Source organism: Macaca mulatta, chromosome 10, assembly GCF_049350105.2.
Source record: "Macaca mulatta isolate MMU2019108-1 chromosome 10, T2T-MMU8v2.0, whole genome shotgun sequence".
Taxonomy (NCBI): Eukaryota; Metazoa; Chordata; class Mammalia; order Primates; family Cercopithecidae; genus Macaca; species Macaca mulatta.
Window position 1 is genome coordinate 35,060,231 of NC_133415.1, and position 24,280 is coordinate 35,084,510.

The following is a 24,280-nucleotide window of genomic DNA, read 5'->3' on the forward strand; positions in this document are numbered from 1 at the left end:
ACCTCATTATCTGCCCACCTTGGCCTCCCAAAGTGCTGGGATTACAGGTATGAACCACCATGCCCGGCCCATTTAAGCCGTTTTTAAGTGCACAGTTTAGTGGCTTTAAGAACGTTCACATTGTTGTGCAACCATGCAATTGATGTTTAATATCAGCTTTGTTGAGGTATAATTGACATGTGCAGCTCGATGAGGTCTGATAAATGCATGCAGCCACACGGTCACTACAACAATAAAGACACAGCATTTCCACACCCTCAAAGTTCCTGTGTGCCCCTTTACAGCTCATCCCCAGCAGTCTCCTTCTCAGCCCTCGGCATCCGTGGATCTGCTTTCTTGCACCATCATTTTGCCTTTGTTAGAATTTCAGGTAAAGAATCCCACCACAGGTATCTTTTATGTCTGTCTCATTTTACTTAGTGTAAAGCTGTTGAGAGTTACCCACGTTCCTGTGTGCATCAGTAACTTGTTCTTTTTCATTAGTGAATATATTCCACTGTATGGATGTGTACCACACTTTATTACCTTCATCAGCTGAAGGCCACGTGGGCTGCTGTCAGTTTGTGGGGAGCAGAAGGAAGTGTTGGGGTGATCAGATCCAACACCAGGTCATGGGGGCAATGAAGTCTGGCAGAGTCAGAGGAATGAGAAAAAGACAATTTGAGAGAGAAAGTGGGACCAGGGGGCCATCGCGAGTGTGGAGGCTGCAAAGGCCCTGAGCTCTGGGAGCCCACGCTATTTATTGGTGCTCAAACAAAGAAACAGATGGTGAGGATGTGGAGGTTGAAAGGAAGCAGTGTATCAAGTAAGTGATAAACATATGGCTGCTTCAGATAATGGGAGTGCTAGAAGCAAGGAGCCAGCAAGTCTAGCAGACATGCAAGCCCTGCTTCAGCTTCTCTCTCAATACTTAGTTTTTCTCTCAAAATGCCCCCTTCTCTTTTTTGTACAAACGGCCACAGCTACCATTACTAGTATAAGGTGGCTTCTTTTTTTTTTTTTTTTTTTTTTTTTTTTTTTGAGACGGAGTTTCGCTGTGTCGCCCAGGCTGGAGTGCAGTGGCCGGATCTCAGCTCACTGCAAGCTCTGCCTCCCGGGTTTTTACGCCATTCTCCTGCCTCAGCCTCCCGAGTAGCCAGGACTACAGGCGCCCGCCACCTCGCCTGGCTAGTTTTTTGTATTTTTTAGTAGAGACGGGGTTTCACCGTGTTAGCCAGGATGGTCTCGAACTCCTGACCTCGTGATCCGCCCGTCTCGGCCTCCCAAAGTGCTGGGATTACAGGCTTGAGCCACCGCGCCCGGCCTAAGGTGGCTTCTTTTTTAAATTAATTGAGCAAGGCAATTGCAGGCTGTGCAGCCCTTAATTGCCAGTTGGTGATCCAGTTTCATTTTTCTTAGCCCTTATTCAAAATGGAGTTGCTCTGGTTTGAATGCTTCCTACCTATCTCCCCTTTCCCTTTTACAAGAGGACCCTTAATCCTAGCGGTTGCAGAAGGATAAATGTCCATCTTCTGTAACTTCTTCATGCTGAATAGGGGTGATGATACTCCTGCCTACCTATTAGGGTCTCTTGTATTCAGGGTAGAGAGGAGTTCAGTCAGAAAGCATTGATCTGTTAAGCATCGATAGGTGAAACCCTGGCACTCCCGCAGTTTCTCAGCATGGCTCAAACTGGGGGAACCAGGTCTATGGTTGGGATCCATGGGTCCTTTCAGTCTCCTATATCATGGTCATACACATCTTGAGGGCACCTATACGGTTTGTTCATCTCCTGCAAAAACACAAGCATACACTCACCCCCACATTAGTAAATCTACTAAAACAGAAGCAAAAGCTTTTGTGGCTGTGGCCAGGAGGCATGCCATTGCTGAAGCATTTGTAACTCAGCTTCTGCCTCTTTGGTTAATTACCACGGGGTAAAACTTACCGTTTATAACAAGAAGCAGGCCCCTTCTAACAAAAGGCACAGAGAAAGCAAATCAAGGCTTAAAAGCAATCCTTAAACCTTCAATTTGCACTGTACAGGTGGATCCACTAGATGCTGTGGCTCGTGATAGATCTTCAGATGTTTGGTGGGCACCCACACAGGCAAATCCTCTTCCCTATAAAATTATCTTTCCTTTTTCCCAGCTCTATGTATGTGCATCCCTCTACCATGTATCTTGTCCAGCCTTTTTATTTTCCTTTTGTCCTCTCAGGTGTTGCTTAGCTGCAGTCATGGGTTGATCTTTTCGTAAATTAAAAAAATTTAATGTTAATAAAGCTAAATGCAATTGCATATGTGCTGTCTTACATTCCTGGTTCCCTCCCTTTTGCTTTTATATTTGAGTTTTTTTTTTTTTTTTTGAGACGGAGTCTTGCTCTGTCACCCAGGTTGGAGTGCAGTGGCCGGATCTCAGCTCACTGCAAGCTCCACCTCCCGGGTTTACGCCATTCTCCTGCCTCAGCCTCTTGAGTAGCTGGGACTACAGGTGCCTGCCACCTCGCCAGGCTAGTGTTTTGTATTTTTTAGTAGAGATGGGGTTTCACCGTGTCACTGGTTCTTTATTATTTACGGTGGGAACAGTAAAAGCAAATTTTTCATAATATTGGGCAGCTAAAGGAATGGTAAAAAAGCAATCCTTTAGATCTATCACTATGAGAGGACAGTATTTTGGAATCATTGTTGGGGAGGGCAGCCCTGGTTATACTATGCCCATGGGTTGAATCACAGCATTAACAACCCTTAAATCTGTTAACATTATCAATTTCCCTGATTTTTTCTTAATGACAAATACAGGAGAATTCCAAGGGGAGAAAGTAGGCTCTATATGTCCCTTTTGCAATTGTTCCTGCACCAGTTCTTTTAAAGCCTCCAGTTTTTCCTGTTTCAGTGGCCATTGCTCCACCCAAACCAGTTTGTCAGTTAGCCTAACAAGAGGAATGGGAGCCAGAGGCTCAACAATGGCCGCTGCTAAAAATGATACCCCAATCTAGTCCGATCTGTTTGCCTTTTTAATTCTAAAGGTTCTGATTGGCCATTTTATCTTTTCCTAATCCTTTTCCTGGGTGATATCCCATATTTCTCATCATTTTTCTACTATTATTACTATATTGATCTGTAGGAATAGATATTTCAGTATCCCATTGTTGCAATAAGTCTCTACCCCATAAATTGACAGGAATAGGTGTAATGATAGGTTGGATTGTCCCTTCCTGACCATCCAGCCCTTGACATGGTAAAATCAAAGAAGTTTGAAAAACTTCCGAGGCAGCTCCTACTCCAACACCACCAATGGATGCCTTTTGCTTAGGGCAGTGCCGGAGCCATTGATTTATAGCAATAATAGAGACATCAGCTCCAGTATCTACTAGTCCTTCAAAATCTTTTCCCTGAATAGTTACTGTGCAAATAGATCTTTTGTCAGACACTTGATTAACCCAATACACAGCCTTTCCTGCTGGATTAGTATTACCAAAGCCTCCTGTTCTTTTCACTGTGCTGCTTCCTAGTTTTATGTAAGGTAACAGCAACAACTGAGCAATTCTTTCTCCTGGGAAGGCAGACCATGGAGTTGAGGAATGAATAGCTAATTGAATTTCTGTGGTATAATCAGAGTCAATTATTCCTGTATGTACACCTTTTAAATTTAGGATAGACCTTCCAAGTAATAGACTGACTGTTCCTGAGGGTAAGTTCCCCTAACTCCCATGAGGACGTTCTTTGGTGGCTCCCCAGGAAGTAAGGACACAGGAATTGTGCTGTAGAGGTCTATGGAAGCACTGCCTGCTGAGGTGGGGGACAATTGTACATTTGTAAGGGCACTGGCTGTGCCAGGTATGCCTCGGTCTTGAACCCCTCTTCCCATTTCCTGAAAGAGGTTGTCCATCTTTGCTAAATTTAGAATGACACTGACTTGCCCAGTGATTGCCTTTCTTACACTGGGGACATAAACTGGGACTTTTCTGTTGATTGATGGTATTTTTGCCTTTTGATTTCCTTTTTTACATTCCTTTCTTGTGTGTCCAAATTTCCCACAATTAAAGCAAGAGCCTGAGAAATGGGGCATATTCTTTCCTACTCTTAATCCAACCATAGCCTGAGATAAAACAGTAGCCTTATGTAAGTTACCTCCAATGCCACTGCAAGCCTTAATATATTCAGCTAAATGAGCCTTCTCTCTCAGGGGTCTAATAGCAGTTTGACACTCTGCATTAGCATTTTCTTATGCAAGAAGCTGTATTACAACATCATGAGCTGTTTTGTCAGTTAAGGCTTTATACACAGCCTCTTGGAGCTGAGCAATAAAATCAATATATGGTTCTTTAGGTCCTTGTGGGACAGAACTGAAAGAAGCATATTTTTCCCCTGTAATATTTATCCTTTCTCATGCCTGTAAGCACACAGAGCACAGCTGAACAATGGCAACATCCTCCATTACTGCTTGATTTTCTAACTGACCCCAATTAGGGCTGATTCCCATTAGCTGGTCAAAGGAAACAGGCACAGGTGGCTGCACTTGTGTGTTTTCCCTTGCCTGCATTTGAGCTTCATCAGCCCACCAGGTTTTTAACTGCAGGTACTGAGATGGAGTGAGAACAGATTTTTATCAAAGTATCCCAATCATATGGTATTAATCTATTATCAAGAGGCATATTTTAAAATAAAGTTTACACAAAAGGAGAGTTTGGTCCATATTGACTAATGGCTTGCTTAAATTCCTTTAGTAACTTAAAAGGAAAAGTGGCCCAATTAGCTATAGTCTGTCCTCCCTGCTGATTATAGTAACGGGAAATTGCCATGCTTCAAGGTCTCCCTCAGCTCTAGCTTTTTAAATTGAATTTTGTATAGCACCATCAATTGCTCCAGGTTTTAATGTTGCAACTACAGGAGCAGTAAGTTTTTCAGCTAATTTATTTTCTCACCCATTAAGAGGAGAGAGAGGAGGTGGCCATTCACTTAATTCAGGAGCTGGAGCCGACAGGCCAGTAAAACATACCTTTTTTAGTTTTCCCTTCTTTTCATTAATCTCCTCCAGTAGCTCTTCCTCACACTCAGAATCTGAAGTTAGTTTTTAACACTCGTCCTCTTCCTTGTCTGAATCTGCCGCATCAAACCAATTCTCTCCCATTCATCCAACTCCATAGTCCCTTGTTCTAGAAACCATGGGCAAAACTTCTTTACTGTGCTAAAGAGTGATAACAAATTCTGAGTACTAACTTTCATTCTCCCTCTTCATAATAAATGCCTTAAGAAATTGAAATAAGCAGAATGTCTGCTTTCACTTTGTCCCATTGTTACCCTCGTTCTTCTGAGCACTTAGCTTTCCTGCTGAGCTTCTTTTAGACGTCCTTGGGTGTCCTTTGACAATGCTTCCTCTGCTTTCACACGCTCTAGTGTTCCTTTACTGGGGTCTTTGTTGCCCCATGTTGGGCAGCAGGAATGTTGGGGCAATGAGACCCAACACCAGGTCTTGGGGGCGATGAAGTCTGGCAGACAAAGGAATGAGAAAAAGACAGTTTGAAAGAGAGAGTGGGACCATCACCAGTGTGGAGGCTGCAAAGGCCTGGAGCTCTGGGAGCCCACGCTATTTATTGGTGCTCAAACAAAGAAACAGGTGGTGAGAATGTGGAGGTAGAAAGGAAACTGTATCAAGTGAATGATAAACATATGGCTGCTTGAGATAATGGGAGTGCTAGAAGCAAGGAGCCAGCAAGTCTAGCAGACATGCAAGCCCTGCCTCAGCTTCTCTCCCAACACTCAGGTTTTCTCCCAACAGGAAGCTGCTAGAACATTCTTGTACACATTGTTTTGTAGAAATCTGCTTTCATTTGTCTTGGATAAACACCTAGGGGAAGGATCGCTAGGTCCTATGTTTGACTTTATAAGGAACTGTTAAAGTGCTTTCCACAGTAGCTGTGCCATTTTGTGTTTCTGCCAGCAGCACGTGACAGTTCTGCCTGCTCGGCAGCTTTGCCAGAAATCTTTTGATTTCATGTCTTCTAGTGGGGATGCAGTTCTTATATCATCGTGGTTTCAATTCGCATTTCCCTAATGAAGAATGATGTTCTACATCTTTTCATGAACTTTTTTTTGCCAGTTTGTCTATCTTCTCTGGTCAAGTGTCTGGTCAAACATTTTACCGTTAAAAAAGTTTAACTGAGGCCAGGCGCAGTGGCTCACACCTGTAATCCCAGCACTTTGGGAGGATGAGGCGGGAGGATCACCTGAGGTCGGGAGTTCGAGACCAGCCTGACCAACATGGAGAAACCCCGTCTCTACTAAAAATACAAAATTAGCTGGGTGTGGTGGCACATGCCTGTAATCCCAGCTACTCCGGAGGCTGAGGCAGGAGAATCACTTGAACCTGGGAGGCGGAGGTTGCAGGGAGCCAAGATCTCACCATTGCACTCCAGCCTGGGCAACAAGAGCAAAACTCCATCTCAAAAAAAAAAGAAAAAAAAAGTTTAATTGGGCTGGGTGCGGTGGCTCACAGCTGTAATCTGAACACTTTGGGAGGCCTAGACAGGTGGATTACTTTAGGTCAGGAAATCAAGACCAGCCTGGCCAACATAGCGAAACCCTGTCTCCCCTAAAAATACAAAAATTAGCCAGTCGTGGTGGCACGTGCTTGTAGTCACAGCTACTTGGGAGGCTGAGGTAGGAGAATCACTTGAACCCAAGAAGTGGAAGCTGCAGTGAGCCAAGATCGCACCACTCTACTTGAGCCTGGGTGACAGAGCAAAACTGAATCTTAAAAAAAAAGTTAAATTGTTTTCTTATTGATTTATAAGATATAAGGCAGCTGTGGTTGTGTGTGTCTGTTGTCCCAGCTACTTGGGAGACCAAGGCAGGAGGATTGCTTGAAACTTGAGCTCAGGAGTGTAAGGTCATCCTGGGCAACATAGTGAGACCCTTTGTATAAATGATAAACAAAAAAATTAAAAATGCATGCATATCTCACTGTGCCAGGCTGAATGATGCTCCCCCAGAGATGTTCACATCCTAATCTCCAGAACCTGTGAATTTCTGACCTTACCTGGCAAAAGGGACTTTGCAAATGTGATTCAACTAAGGATCTTGAGAGGGGGAGATTATCCTGCATTACCTTGTGGCTCTGGTAATGTAATCACAGGAGTCCTCAGAAGAGGGAACCTGGAGGGCCAGAGTCAAAGATAGAGATGTGGCCACAGAAGCAGAAGTCCATGTGCCTTGGGACCATAAGCCAAGGAAGCCATGCTGCCTCTAGGAGCTGGGAAAGGCAAGGGAGCAACGCCTCCCAGGAGCACCAGGATGAGCTAGCCTTGCTGACACTGTGACTTCAGCCAGGCTGAGGCTGACTGTGGACGCTGGGCCTCTGTAACTGTAAGTTGCTTAACTTTATGTTCGTTTGTGGGAATATGCAGGCACTCTTCGTTCAGTGGAGGACTTGAAGCTATCTCTTCTGACTCTAAGTCTGTGCTGCTTCTGTTCCTACCATTGTTCGGGGTGGAAAGGAGCAGGGTCATTCAGGTGGTGGGGACAGTGTGAGGAAGTCCGCAGGTAAACATGAACGCTGTGGCCCAGGGAGCAGGTGAGTCTCAGTTACAGCAGAACGTGTTGGGAGAGCAGGAGGTAAGGCCCACTGGGTGGATCCACTAGGCTTTGGAGGCAGAGTTTGGGCTGGAGATGGTGAGAAACCATGTAGCAGTTGGAGCACTTAGAGGTTTGTCAGAAGGGTCAGGGCCGCTGGCCCAGGCAGAAGCAGGTGCTGGGGAGACAGCACTCGCCTGCCCCCTCACTGGGCTCTGATGGGATGCATGCCGTGTGGGCTGTTCATTATTATTGAACAGCGCTGCCCAGCTCCATGGACCAAGCTGCTTTTGTGAGCGAGGGGTGGGGAATCCAGGCCAAGACCATCTCATCTCTCAGGGACCCTCTGGCTGATTGGACAGCTCCATCTCTCAATATTCTCCAAACTGTTGCTGGCCTCACTGAGGACATTCTGAGCTGGTGCTATCATCCCGGGCTGCACTTCACTCCAGTCCACCTTCACCTTACTTTATTATCCCGCACCCTGAAAAGGCATTGCTGAAGGGGGCCTTGTGCATTGGAAGCCAAATACGCCTCTGTCTGGGAGCTGCAAGGTTTGCAGTGGTCATCTTTGCTGCTTCTGCCCCAGTGTCACACTCTCAAGAGTGAGAACATGGGCAGGATTGTCAATGGCGTCACTCCCCTGTCTTGCCACTGGGATCTCCGACTGATGCCGGTCCTAGGATTCAGGTTGCCTCCAGACTATGGGACAATGAATTTTCCATTCTGTTTTCTACTTCTTCCCAGCCTAGGGCACTTCAAAGCCAGCTTCTTTTGGGAAACCTGCCCTGATAGCACCACCTAACTAAAAACACTGATTTTCTGTGCTGCTCATTTTCAGCGGTAAGTGTTTGTGAATTCAGCTTTTCATTGCACATGGTCTCATGTGACTCTCTAGTGGTCCTGGAGAAGCAAGTGTGAGATGGATGCTTCGTCTGGTGAGGTTACAGACTTCCTGAGGACTGAACAGTTTTTCTTCCTTTGTGCCATGTCCCACCAAATAGACGATAAACCACTAGAGGATAGGTACTGTTTGACATGAAAACAAAGTTTACGGTGCCAATCATTGTTCAGTAAACTTGCCAGGGAAATAAGGAGTGGAGAGGCCATTTGTTAACTGAAAAGGCATTTCCTGTCTAGTGGGGTAGATTCCCAAATTTAGGGCTAAACGTGTCATGCAGGTCTAATTTTCTGCATCGTGCAAACACAGTCCCTTTTGCTTCTTTTGTGTACGCTCTTTGCATTTGTTCCACAGACACCTAATGTTTATAGAATGCCCTGTGCAAGAGAGATGGATGATTCAATGGTGAACGACAGGTGATTTTTCTCTGCAGGTGGCTATCTTAGCCACTCCAAGGCTTTAACTATCTTTGTGAACATCAGTCACAATTCTCCAGCCACAGTCTCAAGCTCCTTCCCCAAATCCATTTCCTATTTTAGAGGTTAGGCAACCTTTGCAAATGTTAAGATGCAGGTGGTTAGACCTGCAACCCCAAGAGGAGCTGAGGTAATGCTTCTCTTTGCCAGGAGGGGTGCATGACATTGCCTGACCCGTTGAAGCAGTGGCCACCATGGGGGCGGGGGGCGGTGGTCAGGGGATGCTAACAGGCACAGCTGGCCCTCCTCACCTGTGGGTTCTGCATCAGTGGGTTCTGGATTCAACTGGGGATTCAACCACCTGGTGTACAAATATTCAAAAAATATGTGGCTTTACTGAACATGTACAACATTTTCTTCTTGTCATTCTTTAAACAACTATTGACATAGCATTTACATTGAATTAGGTATCAGAAGTAATCTGGAGCTGATTGAAAGTGGATGCAGGGTGTGCATAGGTTGTCTGCAAATGCTGCGCTGTTCTCTCTCAGGAGCTGGAGCACCTGCAATGTTGGTATCTTCAAGAGAAGGTCCTGGAACCAATCCCCTATGGATACCGAGGAATGACGGTATTTGGGTTTTGATAGAAAGCTGAGAAGCCCAGAACATCAGAGATAACCTCCTAGCAGTAGGAAGCCGAGTTAAAATCAGGAGAAGCCAGTGGCTGAATTCAGAGTCATTTTACACAAAAGAGCAAAACACATGTTTTATAACAATGGAGGAAAAACTCAGTGATCACCCACTTAAGTGAATAAAAGTTACAGTGATAGTTACAACAACATGGCAATAGGGTATATTGAGAAGGAAGATGTCCTTCAAGAGTTTATGGTTTGGTGGGGGGAGCCAGAGCCTCTCTGAGGATGCACCCTCATCCTTTGGAAGCACTGACCTGGCCTGGGGCCCATAGACATGGGAATAGTGCGTGAGCCGGCAAAGTCTCAGCAACCCCTTAATTCAGTTTGTCTCCTTAGACAGCATCCATCTCCCTAGTCCTCCATCAGCTCCTTTTCCAGTTTCCCCCAACCTGCACTTGTTTTTGCAAGGCTGGGGGGAGTTGTCTGTGCTTAGGACAATTCCTCACATTGCCAGGAGAGGGCAGCAGATCACTCTCCCATTACCGTTGCTGCCTTGGCCATCTCCGGGATTCCAGTCATTTTTCAAGGGTTATTGAGTGCTTAAGGAATAGGAGACCATTCCAGCCTCAGTTTGGGCCAGGCACTGGGAATGCAAAGCCGACTGAGATATGGGGTCCGGCTCTGCAGGAGCCCGTGGTCTAAGAAGGCGAGGCAGCAATGGAAACAGAAACAGGTCCAAAGAGTGGGGTGAGGCACTGGGGCAGAAGGCTCTTCAGGGGACTATCGGGTCCCCATGAGGTGGCAGAGGAGGGGCATCAGAAAACACCCAGCAGGAAGAGGTGCTAGGGCTGAGTCTTGGAAGCAGGTAAATTTTGGCAGTTCCTAGGCCAGGCAAGGCACCCCAGGCATGGGGAGCTGGGCTGAGCGCGACACCACAGGGCGGACTCGGGCTCAAACATAGGGTGCTGGGGCAGAAGGAGCATCTCAGGGAGGGGAGGATCAGAGGGCTGTCCTCCCTGGCCATGCTAAGGAATCTGTGCCAGGACCCAAAGGGAACCGGGAAGCCACTGAAGGGTTTCATCAGGAGAACCACCAAAGCAGACCTGCACTTTTAAATGACAGCTTCCTGTTCTGGCTGTGGAGGATGGACATGGCAGGATGGAGAAGGGCAGGCCTGAAGGCCGCTGGCCGGGTCAGCTTGGCTTGAACTAGGTAGGAGAGCGATGGTGGTGGTCTGAACTAAGGCAGGAGCAGTGGGAGTGGAAAAGGGGGTGGGCGTGAGGTTGAAATGACAGGTTCCGGTCTTCGGCTGGATGGGGCCAGATGAGGGCAGAGGTCTTTCAGCTTTTTGGCTTTAGTGGCTGGAGTGAGTGCTGGTGGCAGCTGATGAGACGAACCCAGGGGAGGAAGACAGATCTCTGGAGAAAGACTATGAGTCATTGACAAATATGGGGCATCCCACTGTTCCCCATTTCATTCCCACTACACCCCCTAATCTGGATCTTTGCTGTTTTTCACCAGTTCTGAAATAGTGGCTTCTTGTTGGGTCTCACAAGGTCCAGTCTCTCTGTTGGAGGTGCCTGGGAATTCTTTATTTCAATACGTGCTGATGAACAACCTGTCAGGAACAGCCACTGTGATGAGTTCCTCCTCCCACAGAGCTTATGGCCTAGTGCAGAGGGAAGGTAGTGAAGGAAGAGACAGATGGTGAAGCTGATGTTGAAGTCCAGTGTGCAGCACGGTCTCATAAGTGAAGAACAGGCTGCAAGGAGAACATTCCAGGCAGGTCCTGTGCTCTGGACTTCAGAGTGCCAAGGAGGTTTCCTAAAGGAATGCCATCTGGGCTCAACTGGATAGGCAGGGGTTCCCCAGTGAGGGGGTGGGGTGGCAGTGGGACAGGGCTGGGGAGAAGGGGCTTCTGTGGGGCTGGAAGGGGTGGGTGCAGTGCCTGACCCTGCGGCGCAGGACATGAGAAGCAGGCAGCCTCCACTTGAGAGGACACTGGGGGTGGGCAGCAAGGATAACAGTGGCAGGGACTGATAGGGTTAGCTTGCACCAAGCTGAGTGGGGAATGAGTTGTGCCAGGCCTCCTGTGGGTGGACGGATCCTCAGGCCTGGAAGGATGTCCTTCTGAAGGAGCCTTCCTAGTTTCTGACAGATTTGGGAATCTGTCAGGTTCCCTCTCTCTGGGAAGAGGCTACAAACTCTAGGCTAGGCATGGGCAAACTGCAGCCAAGTTTTGTTTTACCAGAATACGGCCATGCTCCTTCACGTATGTGTTATCCATTGTTGCTTTAGTGAGTTGAGTAGTTGCAAGAGACTACATGGTCTGCAAAGCCTCAAACATTTCCTAACTGGCTCTTTATGGAAAAGGTTTGCTAAGCCCTGCTCTAAACTGGCAGGCAGCTTTCTTGAATATAGTTCAGGCCTGGTCTGCATGTGCTGAGACAGTGAGCCCATATCCTAAAGCTGGATCTCCCAAAACGCATGTCCGTCTCAGGTCTTACGAATCTGTGAGTCACTGAGCATATGAATACGCATATGGTCATGTGTCATTTGTGCACATGGTCATGTGTGAACATGCATATGATTGTGCATTAGCATGCATGTGGCCACGTGTAAACGTGCACATGATCGTGTGTGAACATGCACATGGTTGTGTGAACATGTGTATGACTATGTGTGAACATGCATGTGAACATGCACGTGGATGTGTGCGAATGTGCACGTGGTCATGTGATGTGAGCTTAAAGGTGCAGTGCCAGGTGGGGATAGGCCTTCCATGAGTGGTCCCTGGGGTTGGCCACTTGCTGCAAGAGGCCTCTTCCTGAATCTTGTCGTAAGCCTGTTAGCACTTGCTTGGCACCATGGAGTGACTCTCTTGCTACTGAATGGGATTCAGATGCCTGAACCTGACCTTCTCCACAAAGGACCCTAGGAGACCATTCCAGCCTGTTTCCACCTCTCTCCAAATACTTGCTTCAGCCAAACCTGAATACTTCCCACTCTGCACACATTACTTTCTCCACCTTGGTGGCCTAATCCTTTGGGGCCCACCTCTCACATTCAGCTCCCTGTTCTTGGTTATTTGGGCTTTTGTCTTGTGTGCTCTGTCAGGTTCTAGGCTTTGTAAGGGTGAATTCCATGTCTCCACTCATTTATATGTGCCCAATAGGGCTGACTCTTGGGAGAGTCTTCATGGTGACTGAGGCCATGGATCCTTTGCACTGTTCCTTGAATTCACTTGACACTTAAATACTCATCCTGAAATGATGCTTTGAAAGTGATGCTTCCAGTCAATTATGGGTTCACTGTATTACAGATCCCTAGCACCCAATACCTGGCACATAAGAAATGAATGAAAAATAGTGAATGAACTCAAGTATGCCTACAAGGTGAGAGGAAAGTGATCCTACTTACTAGGTGTGCTAGGAAGGCATTTTGGACTGTTGGCTTGGCTGTTGCATAGTAGGCCTGGGGCTCTGAAGGCTGGCATTTGCTCATTCTAAACCTCAAATTTCAATAAATTACCACCAAGTGGACAAAGTTCCATTGGCCAGAGCTCTTGGTGTGAATGAATAACATACCTTTTTTGGATGTGATTAATGGACAGGGTGTATACAAAACTAAAAACAATGTGTGCTGACTACCTGTAAGCCATGGTGATAAAGCCCTCTGTATACGTGATCTTACTCAATGCTCGCTACAAACCCATGAAGTGGATTTTCAGACAAACTTTCTATTCTGGAGCATTTTATCTATTTATTTTTATTTATTTTTTATTTTTTTTTTTGAGACGGAGTCTCACCCTGTTGCCCAGGCTGGAGTGCAGTGGCGCGATCTCGGCTCACTGCAAGCTCCGCCTCCCGGGTTCCCGCCATTCTCCTGCCTCAGCCTCCTGAGTAGCTGGGACTACAGGCGCCCGCCACCGCGCCCGGCTAATTTTTTTTTTGTATTTTTAGTAGAGACGGGGTTTCACTGTGGTCTCGATCTCCTGACCTTGTGATCCGCCCGCCTCGGCCTCCCAAAGTGCTGGGATTACAGGCTTGAGCCACCGCGCCCGGCCTTCTGGAGCATTTTAAACAAGAGGCTAGTGTAGTGAGCTTTCACCTACTCCTCAGCAGATTCAGATATTTGTCATCTCATGTTTCATGTACACTCCTGCATATTTCTCCTCTTCCTCTCTTGTTATTTTATAGCAAATCCCACACATCTTATAATTTCCTCCCTGAATGTCTTGGTATATGTCTGTAAAAGATAAAGATTCTCGTTTTGTTCTTTCAAGACAAGGTCTTTGTCGCCCAGGCTCTGTCGCCCCTGCTGGAGTTCAGTGACACGATTATGGCTCACTGTGGCCTTGACCTCCTGCCTCAGCTTCCTAAGTAGCTGGGACTACAGACCCATGCCCCCATGCCCAGCTAATTTTTAATTTTTATTTTTGTAGAGACAGGGTCTTGCTATGTTGCTCGGGCTGGTCTAGAATTCCCAGCTTCAAACGATCTTCCTGCCTCAGCCTCCCAAAGTACTGAGATTATAGGTATAAACCACTGTGCCCGGTGACAAGAACTCTTTTAAAAACATAATCCCAATGCTATCATCAACCAACCACCCCACACCATTGCTCTTTAATATTGTCAACTCTCCTGTTAGCTCCAAATTTCCAGTAATTTCATATATTTTTTGTTTGTTTGAATGAGGATCCAAATAAAGTCTCTCTTTTGGATTGTTTCATTCATATCTTAGCTTTTTTTTTTTGATCCTGAAGGCTTCCCCATTTGATCTCTTTTTTGTCCCTTGCAGTTTATTTATTGAATAAAGTAGGCTGTTTCCCCATAGTTTGGATTTTGCTAACTGTATTCTTATTATGCTGTTTCTCATAGTTTGAATTTTGCTAATTGTATCCTTGTGATGTTAACTTGTTCTTCACTTTGTTCTAGTTTTTATAAATTAGTAGTTTGATCTGAAAGCTTGATCAGATTCAGGTTGGATTTGGGGGGTCAAGGCAAAAAGACTGTGCTAGCTTCTTCCAGCAGGAGGTGTGTACTGTCTGGCCGTGTTTTTTTTTTTTTTTTTTTTTTTTGGTGATTTTTTTTTTGTTCTTTTTTAACAACCATTGGTCAATTATGGACTGAACAATGATGGTATTGTTGTATCATTCCTTCTTCATTTATGAGCTGCTATACTTCCAGAAAGAGATACTGCTACCCTGAGAAGGGCCTTGCATGAAGAAAAAAAAAGTAAATATGCAAAAGAGATGCTACTTCTTATAAATTATTGTGTTACCCAGTTGTACAATTTATATAGAAACGGCTCATTAGTGGCTTGCTTTGTTCTTTTTGTTTAACATTTTTCAAAATGATGGTCTGTTTAATTTATATCCTTCAGTGGTGACCACTTTTATTTATTTATTTATTTATTTATGTATTTATTTAGACAGGGATGATCTAGCTCTGTTGCCTGAGCTGGCATGCAGTGGGGCCATCATGCCACTACAGTCTCAAACTTCTGTGCTTAGGCAATCCTGCCATCTCAGCCTCCTGAGTACCTGGGACCACAGACATGGGCCCTCACGCCTGAGTAATTTAAACATTTTTTGTAGAGATAGGGTCCCCTTACGTTGTCCAGGCTGGTCTTTAACTCCTGGGCTGAAGTGATTCTCCTGCCTCAGCCTCCCAAAGGCATGAGCCACTGCCCGCAGCCCACATTTATTTACTTATTTATTTTTTCTTTTTTTTGAGACAGAGTTGCGTGGGCTGGAGTGCAATGGCGAGGTCTCGGTTTACTGCAACCTCCGCCTCCCAGGTTCAAGCGATTCTCCTGCCTCAGCTTCCTGAGTAGCAGGGATTGCAGGCATGCGCCACTTAATCCTGCTAATTTTGTATTTTTAATAGAGATGGGGTTTTACCAGGTTGGCCAGGCTGGTCGCAAACTCCTGACCTCAGGTGATCTACCTGCTTTGGCCTCCCAAAGTGCTGGGATTACAGGCGTGAGACACTGTGGCTGGCCAACCCACTTTTATTTTTTATAAAGAAGCATTATGAATGCAGACATTCAAACATATTTGATGTATTTCAATCCCCTGCAATTATTATCCTTATTAATGTACAAAATGTCCTATGTTTGGTTAGAAGGAGTCCCTTCAGATTGGCTCTTCTGATGTGTTGAAATCATCCTAATAATCTTTGATAGATTCCTTGCTATCCAGAGTGACAATGTGTTCCAGGCTTATTTTACACATTTCTGGCCTAGACCTGGCATCAGCACTCTCTCCAGGAAGGCTTGTTTTCTTTTAGTGGACAATGGTATTTTGAGACAATCTTGGTGCTGGGGTAAATATTGTAATTTTAAAAGTCAAAAAAATTGCTGGGGGTGGTGGCTCATGTCTGTAATCCTAGCACTTTGGGAGGCTGAGGCGTGTGGATCATCTGAGGTCAGGAGTTCGAGACCAGCCTGGCCAACATGGTGAAACCCTGTCTGGACTAAAAATACAAAAAATTAGCTGGGTGTCATGATGGGAGCCTGTAATCCCAGCTACTTGGGAGGCTGAGGCAGGAGAATCGCTTGAACCTGGGAGGCAGAAGTTGCAGTGAGCTGAGATCGTGCCATTGTACTCCAGCCTGGGCAACAAGAGCGAAACTTTGTCTCGAAAAGAAAAAGAAAAAAAAACCTTAAGAAAATTAACAGCTTTATAGAGGTCTAATTTACACAGTAAAATTCACTCATTTTAAGTGTACCATTCAACCACTTTTTTGTGTGTGTATGTGAGACAAGGTCTCACTTTGATACCAAGGCTGGAGTGTAACGATGCTATCATGGCTCACTGCAGCCTCAACCTCCTGGGATCAGGTGAGCCTCCTGCCTCAGCTTCTTGAGTATCTGAGGCTACAGGCTTGTGCCGCCATACCTGTTTAATTTTTAAAAATTATTTGTAGAGATGGAGTCTCTCTATGTTTCCCAGGCTTGTCTTGAACTCCTGGGCTTTCTTGCCTTGGCCTCCCAAAGTGCTGGGGTTACAGGTGTGAGCCATTGTGCCTGGTCCAATTCAATGATTTTTAGTATATTTAGTATATTTATGGAATTATGTAACCATCACCAAAATCTAGTTTTAGAACATTTCGTTATCCCAGAAAGAAACTTGTGCCCATCACAGGAAGGGGAACATCACACACCAGGGCCTGTTGTGGGGTGAGGGGAGTGGGGAGGAATAGCATTAGGAGATATACCCAATGTAAATGATGAGTTAATGGGTGCAGCACACCAACATGGCACGTGTATACATATGTAACAAACCTGCACATTGTGCACATGCACCCTAGAACTTAAAGTACAAAAAAAAAAAAAAAGAAACTTGTGCCCATCAGAGTCACTTTTCAGTCTTTTTTTTTTTTTTTTGAGACAGAGTCTGGCTCTGTCGCCCAGGCTGGAGTGCAGTGGCCGGATCTCAGCTCACTGCAAGCCCCGCTCCCCGGGTTCATGCCATTCTCCTGCCTCAGCCTCCCGAGTAGCTGGGAGTACAGGCGCCTGCCACCTCGCCCGGCTAATTTTTTTTTTTTTTGTATTTTAGTAGAGACGGGGTTTCACCGTGTTAGCCAGGATGGTCTCGACTCGATCTCCTGACCTCGTGATCCGCCCGTCTCGGCCTCCCAAAGTGCTGGGATTACAGGCTTGAGCCACCGCGCCCGGCCACTTTTCAGTCTTATTCCCAGCCTTTGACAACAAGTAATCTGCTCTCTGTCCCTATATCAGGCTGTTCTGGACATTTCATATAAACTGAATCATGCAATGTGTGTTCTTTTGCATCTGGCTTCTTTCATGAAGCATTGTGGTGTTGAGGTTGATCACTGTGATAGCATGCCTCAGAACTTCCTTTTGATTGCTGAGGAGTATTCCTTTGTATTAAAATTCCCCACATTTTAATCCCTTTGTCAGTAGATGGACATTTGGGTTGTCTCCACCTTTTTGTTTCTGCAAACGGTGTTGTGAATATTCACATACAAGTCTTTGTGTCAAGATACATCTTTATTTTCCCTGGGTAGATACCTATAAGTAAAGTTGCTGGGTTTAAGGCAATTTTATTTTTAATACTTTAAGAAACTCTCATACTATCTTCCAAAAAAGTGGCTGCACCATTTGACATTCCCACTGGCTCTGATTTCTCCGATTTCTCCACCTCCTCTCCAGCACTTGTGTTATCCATCTGATTGGTTATATTCATTCTAGTGGGTGTAAAACGACATCTCATTGTGGATTGATTGGCATTTTCCTAGTGACTAACGATGTTAAACACTTTTAAATGTGCTTATTGGACATTAATATATCATCTTTGGAGAAATGTCTATTCATGTTCTTTTCCCATTTTTAAGTTGGATTGTCTTTTAATATTGAGTTGTAAGAGTTCTTTTGGATATATCGCTTTTTAGACATATGATTTATAAATATTTTCTCCCATTCTTTGGGCTGTCTTTACCTTTTTTGATTGTATCTTTTGATGTGCCAAAGTTTTAAATTCAGCTGACGTTCAATTTACCATTTTTCATTTTCTCACTTTCTCACTTTCCTCCTTTTCCAGGTCTCATTATGTAGCCCTGGCTCATCTCAAACTGTGCTTTTAACATCGTATCTAAGACATCAGTGCCTTACACAAGATCACAAGGATTTACTCCTATGTTTTTTTCTAAGAGTTTTATAGTTTTAGTTTTTACATTTAGGTCTGTGGTCCATTTTCAGTTAATTTTTGTGTATGGTGTTAAGCAGGGACCCAAATTAATTTATTTGCACATGAATATCCAATTGCCCCACCACCATTTGTTGAAAAGACTATTCATGGTTGGACATACAGGATCATACCTGTAATCCCAGCACTTTGGGAGACCAAGGCAGGAGTATTGCTTGAGTCCAGGAGTTTAAGACAAGCGTGGGTAACACGGTGAGACATGCGTCTCTACAAAATGAAAAACAACAAAAAAAGAAAAGACTATTTCTTTCCAAATGACGTTTCTTGACCCCTGACTTGTAATGTAATGGTTTCTTTCTGGGATTTCAATTATTTTTCAGTTAATTACTTTTTTTTTTGAGACAGGGTCTTATTGTGTCACCCAGTCTGGAGTGCAGTGGTGTGATCAGAGCTCACTGCAGCCTCAAACGCCTGAGCTCAATTCATCCTCCTGCCTCAGTTTCCTAAGTAGCTGGGATGACAAGTGTGTGTCACCAGGTCTGGCTAATTTTTTTATTTTTATTTTTTGAGACAAAGTCTCCCTCCGTCGCCCAGGCTGGAATGCAGTGGTGTGATCTCAGCTCACTGCAACCTCCACCTCCCAGGTTCTAAGTGATTCTCCTGCCTTAGCCTCTGGAGTAGCTGGGGTTACAGGTGCACATCACCATGCCTGGCTAATTTTGCATTTTTAGTAGAGACAGGGTTTTACTATGTTGGCCAGGCTGGTCTCGAACTCCTGACCTCAGGTGATCCACTCGCCTCAGCCTCCCAAAGTGCTAGGATTACAGGTGTGAGCCACCACACCCAGCCATAGTTTTAAATTTAATTTAATTTAATTTTCCTACATACAGAGCCTTGTTATGTTGCCCAGGCTGGTGTCAAACTCCTGGTTTCAAGGGATCCTCTCTCCTTGGCCCTTTAAAGTTTTGGGATTACAGGCATGAGACACCAGACTTAGCTTTATTTTCTTTTACAGATATGTTTTCTCTCTCTTCCCCAGGTTGGAGTGTAGTAGTCAATCATAGCTCACTGCATTCTCAAATTCCTAGGCTCAAGAGATCCTCCCACCTCAGCTTCCTGACTAGGTGGGACTGCAGGTCTGTACCACCATGCCTGGGTAATCAAAAAAAAAATTTTTTTTAGACCGGTCTCACTCTCTATGTTGCCCAAGCTGGTCTTAAATTCCTGACCTCAAGGGATTCCCCCCAACCTCAGCCTCCCAAAGTGCTGTAATTACAGGCGTGAGCCCCCAGGCTGAGCTTTCTGCTATATTCCAGTGACCTATACATCTGTCCTTAAGCCAGTATCATACTCTCGTGATTACTGTGTAGCAAGTTTTGAAATTAGGAAGGTAAGTCCTCCAACCTTGTTCTTCTTCTTTTCAGGATTATTTTGCTTATTCTGTGTCCTTTGCATTTCCATATGAATTTTAGGATCCCCTTGCCAATTACTGCAGAAAAAGTAGCTGGGATTTTGATAGGAATCAGGTGGAACCTGTAGACTAATTTGAGGAGTACTGACAATAATATTTAGTCTTCCGATCCATGAAAATGGAATATCTTTCGTTTATTTAGTTCTAATTCAGTTTCTTCCCACAGTGAGTATTTTATTCTTTGGGATGCTATTGTAATGGAATACTTTTCTGAATTTCATTTTTGGATTTTTCATTCCTAGTGTACAGAAATACAACTGATTTTTGTATGCTGATTTTGTGAACTTGCTGAACTAGTTCTAGTTTTTTTTTTTTTTTTTTTTTTTTTTAAACTGGATGCCTTAGGATTTTCTGTATACAACATCATGCATGTGGGAGTAAGACAGTTTTACGTCTTCTTTTCTAATCTGGATCCTTTTATATATCAATCACCTAATCACCCTGGCCAGAACCAAAGCTGAATAGACCTACTGAACATGGCCATCCTTGTCTTGTTCCCAGTCTTAGGGGAAAGCGTTCAGTCTTGCACCATTAAATCTGTTAACTGCTAGGTTTTCACAGATGCTTTTCATCATGTTGATGAAGTTCCTTCCTGTTTCTAGTTTGTTGAGGGTTTTCTTCCATGCATGGGTAGATAATTTTACTCTCATTTACAGAAAAGGAAACCATCATTCAGGCAGTCTGCCTCCAAAGATCAAGCCCTGCATCACTGTGCTATCTCTGCAGCACACTCTTCCATTTAATTTTCCCTCTGCCACTCCTCTGAATTCCCTCTTTCAGTTCACTTGGGATGTTGGTGTTCTCCAGGACACCAACTCTTTGCTCATGTGCTTCTCTCCTGAAGTGGGAGAATGGCTTTGGCTGTCACCTGCAAGCTGATGACTCCACACTCCCTATTTTCTTGCCCTCACTGAGCTCTGGTGTGGCCTCAGGCTTCCAAGACTTTTCCACTTGGATAGTCAAGAAATCTCAAACATCCTGTCCTAGAATGCCCTGTTACCCGCCTCCACTCAAGAAGGCTTCTCTGACTCTATTTTCAATATTGGATGCTTCTGCCATTTGTCCTGTTCCAGCCTGAAACCTGGCCATGATCCCACATGTTTCCCTCTCTTCGGCTCCTCCTCTCACCTTTTCTAAATGGTGGCCAAGTTCTACCTATGTTCTTTCTTCACCTGCACTGGTACTGCCTTGCTCCTGCCTCCAGTCTCATTCTCCTCAAATTCACCCTCCAGGTTACCAACAGAGTGATTTATCTGAATTACAGATCCTCTGATACTTAGCCCTTCACCAGTTCCCTATTCCCACAGCACAGGAACCAAGGCCTTTTCTCATCTGTTCCATTTCACGCACTAGGAACTTCCACCAAAGATTGAAGTCACTAAATGCAGTTTCTCATGTCAGTTGTAAGAGCTGTATGCTACTTTCATCATTTGGAGACATTAGAAATTATGTTACTAGTTCTAATTTACTGTCTTTTGCATGTCATGTTGCCTCATGCCTCAGTGCTTCTTGTTTACTCTGTTGTCTTTTTTTTTTATATATATATTAAACTTATTTAAATAGAAATAGGGTTCTCGCTGTGTTACTCAGGCTGGTCTCGAATTCCTGGGCTCAAGTGATCGTCCTGCCTCAGCCTCTCATAGTGCTGGGATTACAGGTGTGAGCCACCATGCCCAGCCCTGTTATCTTGTTTTGAGAGGTTCTTCCTCTTTCCACATCATCGCCTCTAGTTCTTTGCATCTTGAAAATCCCTACTCACTAGGCCCTCCTCTTTGAACCTCCTCCTAACTCTTGCAGTGTTAATTATGCCCTCCTTTGTGTTATTTCAGAACACTACTTGTGCTTGTAATATCCCATGTGTTGTCCTATAAGTATTTGTCATTTTCTTACTCTCACTCTGAGTTCAGCATTTACACTAGATTTATCTTAAACACTCTTATAATTGCCAGCATATAGAAAGTGCTTAAGAAATATTTGTTGTAATCGCCTGAATTAGGATTTATCTATAAGTCTCCTTGCTTTTAATAGATCATTTTCTAATTTGTCAGTTTAAATACATTTTAAGAGAACACCCCATCCCTAAGCCAAATTGCTTCTTATGCAGAAAAAATAGCCACTCCTGTGAGTGTCCAAGCTTCCCCCTGCACAACCACCCTAGGAGACATGGGCAGAAGTACTGGGAACTGACCCCTTCCATCTGCCCTCACTTAGCTTCCTCGGGTACTTATATGGGGCTGCCACTGACTTTACATGCTGCTGCAGCTCCTTGGTCAGCTGGCCCTTGTCATGAGACAGAAAGTGTGGGGTCAGGACAATAAATGCCTTCACTACCTGCAGAATGAGGGCAGAGGCTCATGATGAGTGTCAACCTATTACATAGTGTAAAAAGTCAGTATTTACTGAATAAGTGGAAAAACAAGGTGACATTGGACCCTACAGTGGTTTTGGAAAAGAAGAGGACCAGGTGCAAATGCCTGTACTTCCAATGTCCACTCCATGCCTTGAAAAGTTACCTGACCTCTCCTTAACCTCAGTTTCCTTCTCTGTGAAATGGGAACAATAAAGATACCATTCCTCATTTGGTTTCTTTAAAGCTTCCATGAGATAATACACATAAAACATCCAGGTAGTTTACATTATTATCCCTGTCATCAGTACTTTCATCATTATTTTTACTATTATTATATATGCAATCCTGTGCCTGTAACCCAATGGGCATTTGATAATGCTTGGCAATTTATTATTCATATATTAGTAGTGTTATCCCCATTTTATTGCACAAGGCCTTGCAAATAGAAGGTGCTCAATAAACACTTTTTAATAAACAAATGCATGTTTGTTCTTCAGCCATGTTGCTGAAATGCCATTCTGGCTCCACCCCTTGCTAGCTGTGTGATGTGGACAGGTTACTTAACTTCCTTCTGCCCCTCCTTCCTCATCTATAAAGAGTAGAAGAGCTCTTAGATTATTACATTTTGTGACAGTTAAATTATTTGGCATGTAGTAAGTGCTCACTAAATATAATCTGTCATCTTTATCTTCAGAGCCACAGAGAGGCCGCAGTATCCCCAGGTCACTATACTGTGTAAGTGCACATGCACACTATGCCCTCCTTCCCCTAAGGTGGCCCAGGTAAAGCCTGGAAGTTTCCCTGGCATCTGCTTTCCTAGTGTCCATGTACGGACACGATGATCTCTGTGTTCTCCTCACTTCCCCTTGAATCGGGTCTGGGCTGCTCACCATGGCTGACTCTGCCACTGCTGGGTGGTCCACCAAAGCACGCTCCACCTCTGTAGGCCCAAGGCCGTACCAGGAGGATGAAGGGTTCTGGGGCAGATACCAGGGCTGGGGTGAACCAAGTCCTCAAATCTCCTGCTTTGGAGAGTCACAGCTTCCTTTGGCACAGAGGGTAGAGGTCATAGGGAGCCAGAGACTCCTGATCTGTCTGTGCCATGAGCCCAAAATTTGAAGACCTGGACATCGTAGGCTGAGAAATAAAAGACTCCAGTGCTCCCAGGGGTTCTCGCCTCACTGCCTTTATTAACAAAGAAGGGCGAATGCTTAGTTCCCTGGGCCCTTGGGCCATGCAGCTTCGCCAGACACAAAATCTCTTGGAAACCTCAAACTTGGTCTTAAACATTTGTGCAAATTCTGCACACTATTTCCCATTGTATCAGCATGATTTTTGGCTTTTATTATATATATTCAAGGCATAAAACATGATGTTTTGATGTATATATACATAGTAACACGATTACTACACTCAGGCACCAGTATATCCATTATCTCACATAATTACCTCTTTTTTTCTTTTGTGGTAAGAGCATTTAAAATCTACTCTCTGCAAATTTCCAGTACATCAGGTTTTAGAAATTAAAAAAAAATCACATCCATTTCTCTAAAATATCCAAGAGAAATTGTTACTGTAGTGTAATGTATCTTTTAAAAAATCATGTAGGGGTTAGGGACAGAGGCTCAGAGCCAGCCTGCCTCAGTTCATATCTGGATTGCACCCTGTGCTATCTTTGAGACTTCAGGCAAATTTCTTCACTGGTCAGTCACCCAGTTTCCTCATCAGTAAAATAGGGGTAATAATCGCATCTCCCTTCCAGCATTGAGAGGTGAGTTATACAAAGAATTAAGAACAGTGTTTTCACATAGTACTCCAGGTTAGCTAAATAATTATAATAATAGATTTATAATAATAGATTTATGATAATCTATCTTAATAGATTTATTGTATTCATAGATTTATAATAAATATATTCATAAAAATAAAAAATAAACAATAGCTAAAGGTTAGTTATTATTATTAGTATGTTTGTTCTGTGACATCTTGTGCTGTATTAGAGGAGCACAAACATGAAATAAGCTCCCCAAACCTATGGGGACCAAGACAGAGTCTCCCTTCTCAATCTCATTCCCCCTTCTCTAAATTGCACAGTGTCTTATTATGTCTTCAAGACCCTCTTGAATTTCATTTTTATTGAGTCTTCTGTATGCAGGGGTTAGGGAGGTGCACCAAAACTTGGGATCAGGGCACTGTAGACATGGCTGTATTCAAATTGGGCTGAGGGTCCTGTTACCAATGCATGAAAGACTGTCTGGGCAAGCAAGATCCCATAAGGCAT

The 24,280-nt window shown here is 44.5% G+C and overlaps 1 protein-coding gene across 4 annotated transcripts in view; it reads right to left on the reverse strand.

The window, feature by feature from the left end:
* Nucleotides 1–24,280, reverse strand: part of LOC100426034 (acyl-coenzyme A synthetase ACSM3, mitochondrial-like) — a 134,119-nt gene that overhangs the window by 3,467 nt on the left and 106,372 nt on the right. Inside the window, exons 8-9 of one of the 4 annotated variants that reach the window (XM_077951001.1) lie at nucleotides 9,181–9,230; nucleotides 2,498–5,469 (exon numbers count right to left, since the gene is read on the reverse strand). The exons of 1 other annotated variant lie outside the window; for it this stretch is intronic. In XM_077951001.1, the coding sequence (XP_077807127.1) occupies nucleotides 5,300–5,469; nucleotides 9,181–9,230 (220 nt within the window). In that variant the 3' untranslated portion in view covers nucleotides 2,498–5,299. Of the gene's footprint in view, nucleotides 1–2,497; nucleotides 5,470–7,577; nucleotides 9,231–24,280 lie in introns of those variants that run through there. 2 more of the 4 variants (XM_077951002.1, XM_077951000.1) reach the window with 2 other exon arrangements.